The 13,274-nt window shown below is 49.7% G+C and overlaps 2 protein-coding genes across 2 annotated transcripts; both read left to right on the top strand.

The window, feature by feature from the left end:
• The first annotated feature begins 1,286 nt into the window (after positions 1-1,286).
• LOC101777243 (bisdemethoxycurcumin synthase) lies at positions 1,287-2,629 on the top strand. Its single transcript, XM_004959632.1, has 2 exons — positions 1,287-1,479; positions 1,584-2,629. Exons 1-2 carry the CDS (start codon positions 1,287-1,289, stop codon positions 2,627-2,629), a joined length of 1,239 nt encoding a protein of 412 aa, XP_004959689.1.
• Positions 2,630-9,513: 6,884 nt separating this feature from the next.
• Positions 9,514-11,329, top strand: LOC101760477 (bisdemethoxycurcumin synthase). The gene is made up of 2 exons (XM_004957726.3): positions 9,514-10,056; positions 10,161-11,329. The coding sequence occupies exons 1-2, from the start codon at positions 9,861-9,863 to the stop codon at positions 11,201-11,203; spliced, it is 1,239 nt and encodes a 412-aa protein (XP_004957783.1). The 5' UTR covers positions 9,514-9,860; the 3' UTR covers positions 11,204-11,329.
• The last annotated feature ends 1,945 nt before the right edge of the window (positions 11,330-13,274 follow it).

Here is a 13,274-nt window from a genome sequence, read left to right as displayed (position 1 = left end):
AAACTTTGTCAAAATCTAACCTGCAGCCTAGATATAGAGAGCCCCGGTAATCTTTCAAAAAAACCCTCAAACATCGTCGGAATCGAACCCACCATCCAAGGTCTCACACAAATTTTTTAAAAAAACCCCGTACTTTGTCGGAATACAACCTGCAGTCCATATACCTCTCTCACGCAGTTTCCTAAGAAACCCTCTACCTTTAACGAAATCACCTCGTTGTCCAACCCACAAGTAATATAAATAAAGATGTAAAAAAATGATAGAGATGCAAATTGATAATTTATTAACTAATAAATTGACTACCACTTTGCAAAATAGAAACAAAAACATAGAAAAATGATAGAGATACAAATTGATAATTTGTTAACTAATAAATCGAGTGTCACTTTGGCTTATATGATGCACCCAGACACTTTGAAACATAGAAAAATGATATTAGTTAGCTTTCGTTGGCTTCGTTGGCTTCGTTACAACCAGAGGTATCCAATGAAAAATATTAAATCTAGCAAAAAAAAACAACAAAATATAACATCTCGATACGTGCATGAATTTATTTACAAGATACTTTTCAAAGTCCACTCTTTGATATTGCATAAATATTGTGTGCTCCATTTAACCATAAAAATATAAATTCCAAACCAAATAGACGGAGGGCTATGTCTGCGTGGCAACATCACGCACTGTTCTAGTACAACTCAATTTCTTCATTGGTCCTAAAATTTTTCATCTAATTCTAGTACTTCACTTAACCGTTTAAATTCTCAAATCTCTAGCTCTAGTCGAAACTAGTACAATTTTTTTTATTCACATCAAGTTCGAGATTTAGGGTATAATTTGGCACCTGTAGTCGTATCGCCGAACGAATAACCAGGTACGTGGCGATGGTTCCACTTCAATGTGAGATTTCCCCTGGACTCACGAAAGAGACCTTTGAAAAATAGTAAACGTGGGCTGCAAGCAGCCATGTCAAAATACGACGACCTATATGTATATATAAAAAAAACGACATGAATTTCTACAATATACGCAGAGCATATAAGAAACCGATAAGTTTGATCCTTTTAGAACTTTGCCACATACTCTGCTTCAAAGCGGTCAAAGTCACTGACCTTTAAAAACAAACTGCAGGATGCCAGGAAATGTATACTGACCGCGTCGCAGCCCTTCGCCGCCGCACCCGCGAAATGGACCCGGTCCTGGGCACCTGGCCGTGTCCTGCATATCTGCTGCTACATAAACGCGAGTGACTTATGGTAGCAGTAGCAAGGAGTAGCATAGCAACGACCATGGGGAGCGCTCCGGCGGCCAACTTCCGTGAGATCTGCCGCGCGCGGCGTGCCGACGGCCCCGCGGCCGTGCTCGCCATCGGCACGGCCAACCCGGGCAACTGCGTGCTCCAGGAAGACTTCCCCGACTTCTACTTCCGCGCCACCAAGAGCGAGCACCTCACTGGCCTCAAAGAAAAGTTCAAGAGAGTTTGTAAGCATGCAACAAGATTTGTACAGTATCATTTACCTCCGGCCTAGCCAAAACGCTCTCTGACGATGCATGATATTGATGTGGATTCGTGTGTGTCCCATCAGGCCAGAAACTGGGCGTGCAGAGGCGCTACCTGCACCACACCGAGGAGCTCCTGAGCGCGCACCCGGAGTTCCTCGACCTCGTCTGCTCGCCGTCCCTCGACGAGCGGCTGGACATCGTCAAGACCGCGGTGCCGGAGCTCGCCGCGGCGGCGTCCCGGAAGGCCATCGCCGAGTGGGGCCGCCCGGCCGCCGACATCACGCACCTCGTCGTCACCACCAACTCCGGCGCGCACATCCCGGGCGTCGACTTCCAGCTGGTCCCGCTCCTGGGCCTCCGCCCGACCGTGCGCCGCACCATGCTCTACCTCAACGGCTGCTTCGCCGGCGCGGCCGCGCTGCGCGTCGCCAAGGACCTCGCCGAGAACAACCGCGGCGCGCGCGTGCTCGTCGTCTGCGCCGAGCTCACCGTCCTGGTCTTCACGAGGCCCGTGGAGGGGTACTTCCAGACGCTCGTCAAGCAGGCCCTGTTCGGAGACGGCGCGGGGGCCGTCATCGTCGGCGCCGACCCCGTGATGACCATCCCCGCCGAGCGCCCACTGTTCGAGATCGTGTCCGCCGCGCAGACCATCATATCGGAGTCCGAGGACGCCATCACCATGCACCTCACGAAAGGCGGCTGCGGCGGCAACATCTCCACCAGGCAGGTCCCCGTGTTGATCGGCCACAACATCGAGCGCTGCCTCCTGGACGCGTTCCAGCCGCTCGGCATTGGCGCAGGGTGGAACGACCTGTTCTGGGATGTGCACCCGGGCTCGTCGGCGATCCTGGACCAGGTCGACACCGTGCTCCACCTCAAGCCCGAGAAGCTTGCGGCGAGCAGACGTGTCCTGAGTGAGTACGGGAACATGCAAGGTGTCACGGTGATCTTCGTGCTCGACGAGCTGCGGCGCCGGATGGAAAAGGGGGAAGAGGAGGGGGAGCCTGAGTGGGGGGTCATGGTGGCGTTCGGACCGGGGCTCACCGTTGAGACGATGGTGCTGCACCGGTGCGCGGCGCAGGCCACAGGCGCGCCAACAGAGGAGGGACTGACTGTTTTTTGCGGGTGACCAATTTGTGTTGGATTTGGATCCCAAGCATGTTGCTTGGTGAACATTTCGTTCATCCGTGTAAAATATCGTGCAAAGATTTTGCTTGTGTTGACTCCTTGTGGAACAAATTCAGAGCTGGATAACTTGCTGCAACTGTTTCTTGTTGACTTTGGTTTGGTATTGGACTAGCAAATATGCCGTTGCAATGGGCGGGAAAGAAAGAAAAAAAATCCTCACACACTTCTAACCCAATAAACATAGCCCAAAACTTAGGGATAACTTGATGACCTACATCGATTATTCTTTCATAAGAAGTGCACTGAATTAAAAAAAAGCCCAATTTCAGCTTTTTTTGGCCTAAATCTTTTTATTCAGCATGATTACTGTGCAGTCCTAATTTAAGCTTAATATTGGCCCAATTCGAACTTCAGCCCACTACAGTGGAGATAGCACTTAGTAATTGAAAAATATGAAGTTCTGGATGAGAAAGCAGAATTATGGCTCTATTTGGAACCGCTTTTCTAAGACTTGCCTTTCTAAGGAATGGGCTTTTCTGATAAGTGACTGCGTAGAGAAGTTGATCGTTTGACAATCCTGAATGTAAATTAACCCGAATACCCCTGAAACTTAATGGTAGCTCAGTTTTTTAAAAAAAACATGCGTAAGGCAATGTTGACACTATTTTGAGATATTAGCGGCCGATAAATTCACATACATCATCGCAAAATAAAAATTCCAATATTTCAATCATGCAAGATACATCAGTACAAGCATACCATGACATATAACAGATCCAAGGTTGCATAGCAATACTATTGATAATTAAAAAAATATCATGATAAATGCAACCAAATGAGATCTTAATATTTATATAAATTTCTTTTTTTAGAAAACCATTACTTTGAATGAACTAGTTCAACATTTTGATTGTAAGATGTTAACACTTTGAATGTAGTATTTGAACAATTTTACATAAAATGTTCAATTAGTGACTTCAAATTGTTGTGTTAGAGTCAGTAAAATTTTGATTGAAGTCATTCAACATGTTCAATGCATGCAAAAAGCATAAAACTGGCTTAGTTAAAACTATTTAACGCTTTAGTAGGCTGAGAATTCACAAAATTCGGCCCACGTGCTGACGTAGCAAAAATTGTCCTTGTTCACTGGTAGAGAATTGGCTTTCGATGCGCCCCTTTTGTCCCGGTTTAAAGTTGGCCTGGGACAAAAGGTTCACCAACTGGGACTAAAGCTCGGTCACTGGTGGGGGGCTCACCAACCGGGACCTTTTATCCCGGTTATTAAGGCTAGTGGAAAAAAAAGACCCTGAGAGGCCTTTTATCCCGATTTGAAACACCAACCGGGATAAAAGACCCCCCTTTTATCCCGGTTGGTGTAGGGTCGAGAGCCTTTTATCCCGATTTGTAATACCAACCGGGATAAAAGGGGATCTTTTATCCCGGTTGGTGTTTCAAACCGGGATAAAAGGGTCCCCAACGGGGTGGTCGAAAGAGGACTAAATCCCTCGAACCCTTTTATCCCGGTTTGTAATACTAACCGGGATAAAAGGGGGTCTTTTATCCCGGTTGGTATTTTCAACCGGGATAAAATGGTCCCCACGAGTTAATACAAAAGGATTGCATCCCCTATATAGTCAGATGTGTTGTGTAGGTGGGATGCCAAGGAAGCTACGCACGAGGCTGGAGGTTGTGGATTCGAATCCCACACAGCCTTTTGTCCTGATTGGTTTATTCCGGATGGATTTTCGGGAGATTTGCACCTTACCAACCGGGACTAAAGGCCAATTCTATACCAGTGGTTGTCCGGTAACGGGTTGGAGGAAAAAAAGACATGACAATTACGTCGCATGCAAATGGCACCACCTGGATTCTGACCATTATAGTATTTTTCAAGATGGCAAAATTAATTTGTAATGGTATGGATATAATAGCCCATTTTTAATTGCACGAACCAAATGCGCCGATGAACGGTTGCCATACCAGCAGCAGCCCAGGTCACGATAGAAACGACCTTGTTGTGGATGTACAAGAAAGAAGAAACTCTTTCCAAAACTTGCATAACGGTGGTTGCTATATATGAATCATCTGCAGGGATAATCTTTTCAAAACTCGTCCTTGGAGACATTGTGAAGGGAGACTGGCTGCCGAGCCGAATGCGCGCAGGCGTGCCGACCGTACGAGCGTATGACACGACACGCGCCAGCTGCCCGGCTGTCATCGGTCTACAGACGCATACGTTGACCGCTAACCCTGAAGATTGACCAATTGACCATGTCACATCTCTCCACAATAGACAAGACCCAGTCTTGGCTGGCTGCGCGGCCACGTCCGGCCCTTTCAGTTTCAGGCTTTCAGCAACAGCAAGCAGCAACCTGGGACAGCAACAACTCTTGACTGCAGGCAGGTACCGGTACCAATCGCAAATTCGCAACCAATCAACCAGCTGTGGAACGAAGTGCAAGCGTTCCGGCCACCGTCCGGCGTCCGCGAGACATGGCGCGCCCAGCGTGGGAATGGCCCCGGGACCGTGCTCGCCATCGGCGCCGTAAACCCGGCGAACTGCTGCATGCCCCAGGACGAGTTCCCCTACTTCATTTTCCTTTCCAAGGGTGGATGGATATTCATTGAAACAAAGCACGAGGCATCGTAGCCGTGATCGAGAGATCGACGACCGTGTGTGTGACTTGAGGCCGACGATGGTATGGTGGAGAAGTCCTGGTAGCTACACGGCTTGCAGCGGACTGCGGCAGTCAGTCCTATGTGGCAGCGACTGGTTCGGCGTGGGACATCGTCGGAGACGACCGCGCTGGCGATAAGGGCTACTTGTCAGGTTTTCTTCTGGGTGGTGGTGGTGCGGAGTGGTGGTTGCTGCTCAGGCGTTAGCGTTGTATGACTTGTGTCGATGTCTCAATCCGATCGATCATTGAGTTTTTTTTTTGGTTTGGGTTGAGTTGAGTCGGCATTATGTGTTGGGAGCTACTTTTGTGGCTCTATTGTTGTTCCCAGTCTGAGATCTCTCCTCTTTTTAATATAATCGGCAGTTCTCCTGCCTGATTCGTTTCGAAAAAAAAGCACAAGGCATCATGACCTTGTGATTGCTTAGTTAGGCCTAATGTAACGCTAATCACTCACTAAGGATACGCTGATTGCCATACATGGCCAATTTGAGAGCTTTCTTGGCTTTGATGTCTTCTGAATAAGTCTAAACTTCCTCTTAATTCCGACTCGAGTGGTGATAGATGGTATATATAGCTCAATCACTCAAAATTAATCGTTACACTAATGTTTTTTTACAAATGTAAACACTGGATTATATGGCATGTGCCGGTACTCCACTTGACTGCTTAAGCTCCCAATCACTAGCTTCTAAAGTCGAAGCTACACTTGACACCTTTGGTTTTATCGCCCAACGAATAACCAGGCTGGCACGTTCGCGGTGGTGGCTCGTCAAGACACATAATGCTTTCAAACAACTCGAGCTTTCTCCTAGGCTCACGAAGGACATGTACATGAAAGAGTCCAAGAACTGTTGCGGGTCAGCCATGAACACTTGCACTCACAACTATTCGTATGCTGATTTATTTTTTTATTTCTTCTTGCACAAATTTTATTCAACCTCAAACTCATGATGGTAGATGCTTGCGTGCTCTATTCTTTTTTTGAACGAACGGGCACGCATTTCATTGAAATAGAGGAGGTTTTACTAGCCAGCTAGCCGGCAAAGGGAAAAACTGTACATAATTACACTCGCGCTAAGAGGGCCGCTAAGCACTTAGCTCCTGCCGCAATCCAGGATGATGCTTCGCTCTTGATTTTTTGCCATGATGGTCGGCACCGATGATTCATGATGGTTGAAGATTCTGCTGTTCCTTTCCTTCTAGATTTTCCAGCTGACAAGTAGCGCTAGGCTACGGATAGCCTTGCGGGAGATGTCTGACGTCGTCGTGATGTTTGCCCACCATTCCAGTGGCATCGCGCTTTGCGGCCATTCCGCCGGGTCGAGATTAGGCTATCCAATCCATGCTGCCACTTGGCTCCGTACGCGTCTCGTATACGGTAGCTCGAGAGAAGTTGATGTGCCGTTTCCATTATCCTCATGCACAGGGGACATGATGGGCTGTGATCCCACCCTCCGCGTGCTAGTCTGTTTGAGGACCAGACTCGATCTAAAGGATCAGCCATGCGAAGAATTTGCATTTTGTGAGAGATCACATTTTCCAGATAGTCGCAATCTTTGGCTAGCGATGCAGCCCATGAATTGAGCTCTGTAAGCCTATGCTGCAGTGTATTCACCGTGGGAGGTTAGTTTCCAAATTATATGGTCTTCCTGTTGCAGTTGTAGTTCAGTCGGTGTAACGAGGTTCCATAAGGTTACGAATTCCAGCAGATGTGCCGTCGTGAAGCCTATCCGGTGGTTAAGGTCACGGATCCAATTATTGTTGCATAGGGCATCCGCTACCGACCGTTTCTTTCGTTTTGTTTTAGCGAAGAGGGGTAGGGCAATATCTTTTGGACGTCTTCCTTGGATCTAGCCCGAATGCCAAAAGCCGGTTTTCTTGCCGTTCCCAGGTTGATGCGTGTGCATGACGCGAAAAGCAATATCTCTATTTCGTCGCAGGACACCTCAGTTCCCACCCAAGCCTTTTCAGGAGAAATCCACTCGTGCCAGAGCCATCGAAGGTGCAGGGCTCTCGCAAATCTCTTGAGGTCAAGGACCCCAAGGCCGCCATTTTCCTTTGGTAGCGTCATTTTGGTCCAGTTGACCTTGCACTTCCCTCCTGAAATTGCCTTATCTCCTGCCCAAAGGAATTGCTTGCGGATCTTGTCCACTTCCTCCGGGACTTCCTTTGTTGGCTTTAGCACCATCATTAGATAAACCGGTTGTGAAGGTAGCACCGATTTGGTGAGACTGACCCCGAGTCGTGCATTAAGTTTTTTTCTGTTCCAGGTGGATAGCTTGCCTGTTGCTTTGTTGATTAGTGGTTGGAAATCCAGCTTTCGCAGTCTCCTTGTCGAAAGGGGTAGGCCGAGGTTTTTAAGAGGAAAGGGTGCTCGTGCCACCGGTAGGTTCGCAAGGATTGAGTCGAGGTCGATGTTGTTACAACTGATGGCCGTTACACTTGTTTTATGTAGGTTGGTCTGTAAGATGGTTACCGCACCAAAATGTAGTAAGAGGTCTTTCAAACTCGTGACATCCTGAGAAGTGGGCTTTAAGAGTATGACGGCATCATCCGCATACATGGATACTCTGAATCTAACGGTGGGCCATTAAGCTTGTTTAGTAGCCCTCTTTCCGTAGCGACATGTAACAGATGGTGCAGAGGGTCAATGGCTAGGATGAACAAGAAAGGGGAGAGCAGGTCGCCTTGGCGCAGTCCACGCCCGTGCTGGATTGGATCGAGTGGGATTCCATTTAGCATTACTCGCGAGGTGGAGGTTGTGAGTAACTGCGATCCAGTTCCGTCACCTTATGGGGAAACCTCTATGTTGCATGAGTGATATTAGGTAGTCCCATCGCACCGAATCGAAAGCCTTGGAGATGTCAAGCTTCAAAAGGAGGACCGGGGTCTTGGTTCTGTGAAACCTATGGATGAGATTTCGCACGTAGAAAAAGTTATCATGGATGCTTTGTTTTTTTATAAAGGCACTCTGACAGGGTGAGATCAACTCATTAATGAATTGCGCAAGACGCAAGGCTAGGATTTTGGTGATGATCTTGGCAATCGTGTGAATCAAGCTTATCGGTCTAAATTCGTGGATGTCTTCTGCTTCATCTTTCTTTGGTATCAGGACAATGTTTGCTTTGTTCATAAGGTTTAGATCCTGATATCACGAGTTGTAGAGGGAATTGATAGCTGCAGTTAGGTCTTACCATATAATCTGCCAACATTTCCTGAAGAAGTGGCTCGTGAAGCCGTCAGAACCCGGGGCTTGTTTTGTGGCATCTGACATATCACCTGCCATATCTCTTCCTCAGAGAAAGGTCTATCCAGTGACGATAGGTCTACCATTGGGAGATCAAGATCGGACTAGAAGAAGTCTCGTGTATGGCGGGGGGCACTCATGATATTCTCGATGTTTGTCGTTATGGTTGAAGATCCAACCCGCTCCCTTACGGAGGCGTTGTATGAAGATTTTCCTGCGTCTACCATTTGCCCTGAGATGGAAGAAGCGAGTATTTGCGTCACCCTCGTGGATATACCAAACTTGGATGCTCTATTCATTCATATTTTAGTTGAATTTTTTATACACCGGTTTAGGTGCTACGCATTTGGTAACACGTCAGCACCGGAATGGCCGGTAACACCGGAGTTCTCTAGAAATGGTATGCTTCCTGCTCTGGTCGGCTTCTCCAACCGTCCAACCAGCCATATCAGAATATGAGAACCTACTATTAGATATATAAAAAATCTAATGTGTACTTTCTATTATATATGCCATGCATGTAAGAAACCATTCATGACAAGTTTGAATTTTTTAAAAAATTGCCACATACTACATGATATCATAATTACGGGCAGGAACCAGGCTAAAAAGATAAACTGCGCGGAATGTGGGTTGTCAGGAATGCAAACGTATGGAGTAAGTTTCTACAGTATGTTTGCTGCAAATCGGTGACCGCTGACCCTCATTAACAAACTGCACTACTGCAGGATGAGTATACTGACCGCGTCACATCTCTTCGCCGCCGGGCACACGAGCAATGCTGTGCCCAGCAATGTCAGAATACGATGACCTATTAGTAGATGTACTGTTTAAAACTTTGCCGTACTTTAATTTCTAAAGTATACGCAAAGCATACAATTAAGGAACCATGCATGACAAATTTGATCTTTTTCAAAACTTGACACGTACATGATTATCATCATAATTAAGGACGCGGGATGCAGGATGTCAGGGATGCATACGCATGGAGTACCCTTCTACAGTATTATGCTGCAAAGCGGCGACTGCTGACTCTTAATACAAAAGACTGCGGGAAATGTATACTGACCGCGTCACATCTCTTCGCCGCCGGCCGCCGCACCGGCGAAATGGACCCGGTCAGGCGGAACGGTCCATGGCCGTGCCCTGCACATCTGCTGATCTGCTGCTATATAAACGCACGACGCCCGTGGCTTTCAGCAAAGCCACCTGCGACAGCAACATCTACTCAACAAGCTCTCTCTCCGTGTCTCCGTGTTACTGCTGGTAGCAATAGCAAGTAGTAGCATAGCAGAAAGCCAGCAACCATGGGAAGGGCTCCCGCTCCGGCCAACGTCCACGAGATCTGCCGCGCACGGCGTGCCGACGGCCCCGCGGCCGTGCTCGCCATCGGCACCGCCAACCCGGGCAACTGCGTGCTCCAGGAAGACTTCCCCGACTTCTACTTCCGCGCCACCAAGAGCGAGCACCTCACTGGCCTCAAAGAAAAGTTCAAGAGAGTTTGTAAGCATGCAACAAGATTTTTACAGTATCATTTACCTCTGGCCTAACCAAAACGCTCTCTGACGATGCATGATATTGATGTGGATTCGTGTGTGTCCCATCAGGCCAGAAACTGGGCGTGCAGAGGCGCTACCTGCACCACACCGAGGAGCTCCTGAGCGCGCACCCGGAGTTCCTCGACCACATCTTCTCGCCGTCCCTCGACGAGCGGCTGGACATCGTTAAGACCGCGGTGCCGGAGCTCGCCGCGGAGGCCTCCCGGAAGGCCATCGCCGAGTGGGGCCGCCCGGCCGCCGACATCACGCACCTCGTCGTCACCACCAACTCCGGCGCGCACATCCCGGGCGTCGACTTCCAGCTGGTCCCGCTCCTGGGCCTCCGCCCGACCGTGCGCCGCACCATGCTCTACCTCAACGGCTGCTTCGCTGGCGCCGCCGCGCTGCGCGTCGCCAAGGACCTCGCCGAGAACAACCGCGGCGCGCGCGTGCTCGTCGTCTGCGCCGAGCTCACCGTCCTGATGTTCACCAGGCCCGCTGAGGGGCCCTTCCAGTTCCAGACGCTCATCAACCAGGGCCTGTTCGGCGACGGCGCGGGGGCCGTCATCGTCGGCGCCGACCCCGTGGCGACCCCCGCCGAGCGACCGCTGTTCGAGATCGTGTCCGCCGCGCAGAACATCATACCGGAGTCCGAGGACGCCGTCTCCATGCACCTCACGAAAGGCGGCTTCGGCGGCAACATCTCCGCCAGGCAGGTCCCCACGCTCATCGGGGACAACATCGAGCGCTGCCTCCTGGACGCGTTCGAGCCGCTCGGCATTGGCGCCGGATGGAACGACCTGTTCTGGGATGTGCACCCGGGCTCGTCGGCGATCCTGGACCAGATCGACGCCGTGCTCCAGCTCAAGCCCGAGAAGATGGCGGCGAGCAGACGCGTCCTGAGCGACTACGGGAACATGTTCGGCGTCACGGTGATCTTCGTGCTTGACGAGCTGCGGCGCCGGATGGAGAAGGGGGAAGAGGAGGGGGCGCCGGAGTGGGGGGTCATGGTGGCGTTCGGACCCGGGCTCACCGTTGAAACGATGGTGCTGCACCGGTGCGTGGCGCAGGCCACAGGCGCCACAGCAGAGGAGAAACTGACTGTGGCTTGAGAACGTGGCGCAGTGACCAAAGTATTTGTGTTGGGTTTGGATCAGGCTTCCATGCATGTTGCTTGGTCAACATTTCGTTCCTGCCAGTGTAAAGTATTGTGCAAATAAAGACTTTGCTTGTGTTGACTGCTTGTGTAATAAATTCAGAGCTGGACAACTTGTGTTGCTTGTTGACTTTGGTATTTGATATACAGTTCAAGTAGACAAAGCAACAATTAATTAAATAGGAGACTTCATATTTGTTTTCGACGACAAGGATTATATCTCAATCACACCTGCAAGCCTCCAAAACGAAAGTAAGAAATTGCATGAATCAGCAAGGCATCGACTCCTGACGTTTATGCCTGTCTAGGAAAAAATCTACGTAACCCCCAATTTATTACGCGTGGACTAAGTGATATCCTCAACTACAAACCGGGCGTTTAAAAGACCCCCGAGCAACTCCAAGAGGCTGCTAATCTTACCCCCAATACTTTTTTAGGAAAAAAAGAGAAAAAACGAACTCCAATAGTTCACCCAAACCTTCCCCAATTTTTAGCAATGCTAAAAAACAGCCTACCACCGCGTATATTTTGGCGTTGGCATTCCTCCCCTAATTTTGATTCCCGCACGCTCGCGCGTCCCTTCCGATGGGCCCAATACGATAGCGTGGCCTGTTTTAAAATATTGTGGGCTATTTATTAGCAATCTGCTATGGATTGATATGTTTTGGGGGGAAATTTTTTTTGAAGAACCTCCAATACATAATTTTGGGGAAGAATTTTTTGGAGTACCCTTGGAGTTGCTCTAAGGTGGTTTTGTAAGGCTGTTTTGCATCGGTGGCATGCCACGCTGGCCAGACTAGCCATGCTGGGATGTGGGTCCACTTGTAAGCGGCGGAACACTTCGCAGAGCAACAAGAAGTTGAGGAGGCCGTGTAGGTTGCCGGCGGCCATGACGGCGAGGCTCAGGAAGTCGGTGAAGCGACGCCCCGTGGAGATTGTAGGGTCGCAGATCCACCGGCCGGCGTGCCGCTCCCGCACACCGGCGCTATACAGCGTTGAAATCTCTGTATCGAAGTACGCCGGATTCGATCGAGTTGGGAGTTTCAGGGAGAGGAGATGAGGAGGATGGGAACCTCGCTCCAGTTCTCAGCGTCAGTTGCGTGTTCTCAACTGCAGTCATGTCCGTCCTGTCCAAACTCCAAAATGATAGCCTGTCCCCGCCGTGCAAAAGCAAGCACAAGCTGTTCCTGTACGTGTTGAAGATCTCCAAAACAATCTAGTACCTGTACCTACCATGGAGGACACCGTCGTCTGAATCGATGGCTGCGGACGGGCAAAAGGATCCCCAGGCGGTGGACAGGTGCGCTCCCAATATCAGCGGCACTCGACTGCGGGCTTGGCCGGTGCGACGCTCGCCCCGCTGTCGCGCGCTCCCAGCCTCGCCTCCATCCTGCAAGCTTCCGCCGCCACCGCGCCTCGTCTCGGCCGCGAGCTCTTGCTCCGCCATGAGTCCTGCCACCGCTGCAAGACCTGCTGTCGTGCGCCTCACCTCCATCGCGCAAACTCCTGCCGCCGCATGCCTCACCTCGACCGCGAATGCTTCGGCTGCCGACATGCCTCGACCTCGCCGCCGTAGGTCTCGCTCCACCGCGTGAGCTGGGGAAGGAAAGGATCACAAGTGGAGCCGTGGAGGTACTATCTGACCTGCCCACTTACAAGCGGGACCAGCATATCATCTGATCCACATCAGCAACACCGTACACGTCAGCGTGCCAACAGGGCAAAACTACTATGCAAAACCACTAAAAGGTGTTACATAAACGGTTTTGCAAAGGAGTAAACGGTTTTGCAAAGGTGAAGGGATAAAACAGCCGGTTTAATAGGTTTGGAGGATTAAATAGTCTAAGGTGAAGGGGCTATGTAGACTTTGTCCTGCCTGTCTACAATCCTATGCCTTCGTGTTCGATCTATTGGTATTTGATAATTGAATATCTGAAAATAATGATCAATAGTGCATATTCATTGCATCAAACCGTTGAATAAACATTGGTTAGGCGTTGACAGCCTGTTCGCTTCAGCTTATTCAG

Source organism: Setaria italica, chromosome II, assembly GCF_000263155.2.
Source record: "Setaria italica strain Yugu1 chromosome II, Setaria_italica_v2.0, whole genome shotgun sequence".
Classification (NCBI taxonomy): domain Eukaryota; kingdom Viridiplantae; phylum Streptophyta; class Magnoliopsida; order Poales; family Poaceae; genus Setaria; species Setaria italica.
This window is presented reverse-complemented; position numbering and strand designations above follow the sequence as displayed.

What these genes read in the sequence shown, in the direction of transcription:
- LOC101777243 (XM_004959632.1), top strand. Translation starts at nt 1,287, where the DNA reads ATGGGGAGCGCTCCGGCGGCCAACTTCCGTGAGATCTGCCGCGCGCGG. An exon ending in AGAAAAGTTCAAGAGAGTTT is followed by an intron (nt 1,480 to 1,583) that starts GTAAGCATGCAA and finishes GTGTCCCATCAG; the next exon opens with GCCAGAAACTGGGCGTGCAG.
- LOC101760477 (XM_004957726.3), top strand. Translation starts at nt 9,861, where the DNA reads ATGGGAAGGGCTCCCGCTCCGGCCAACGTCCACGAGATCTGCCGCGCA. An exon ending in AGAAAAGTTCAAGAGAGTTT is followed by an intron (nt 10,057 to 10,160) that starts GTAAGCATGCAA and finishes GTGTCCCATCAG; the next exon opens with GCCAGAAACTGGGCGTGCAG.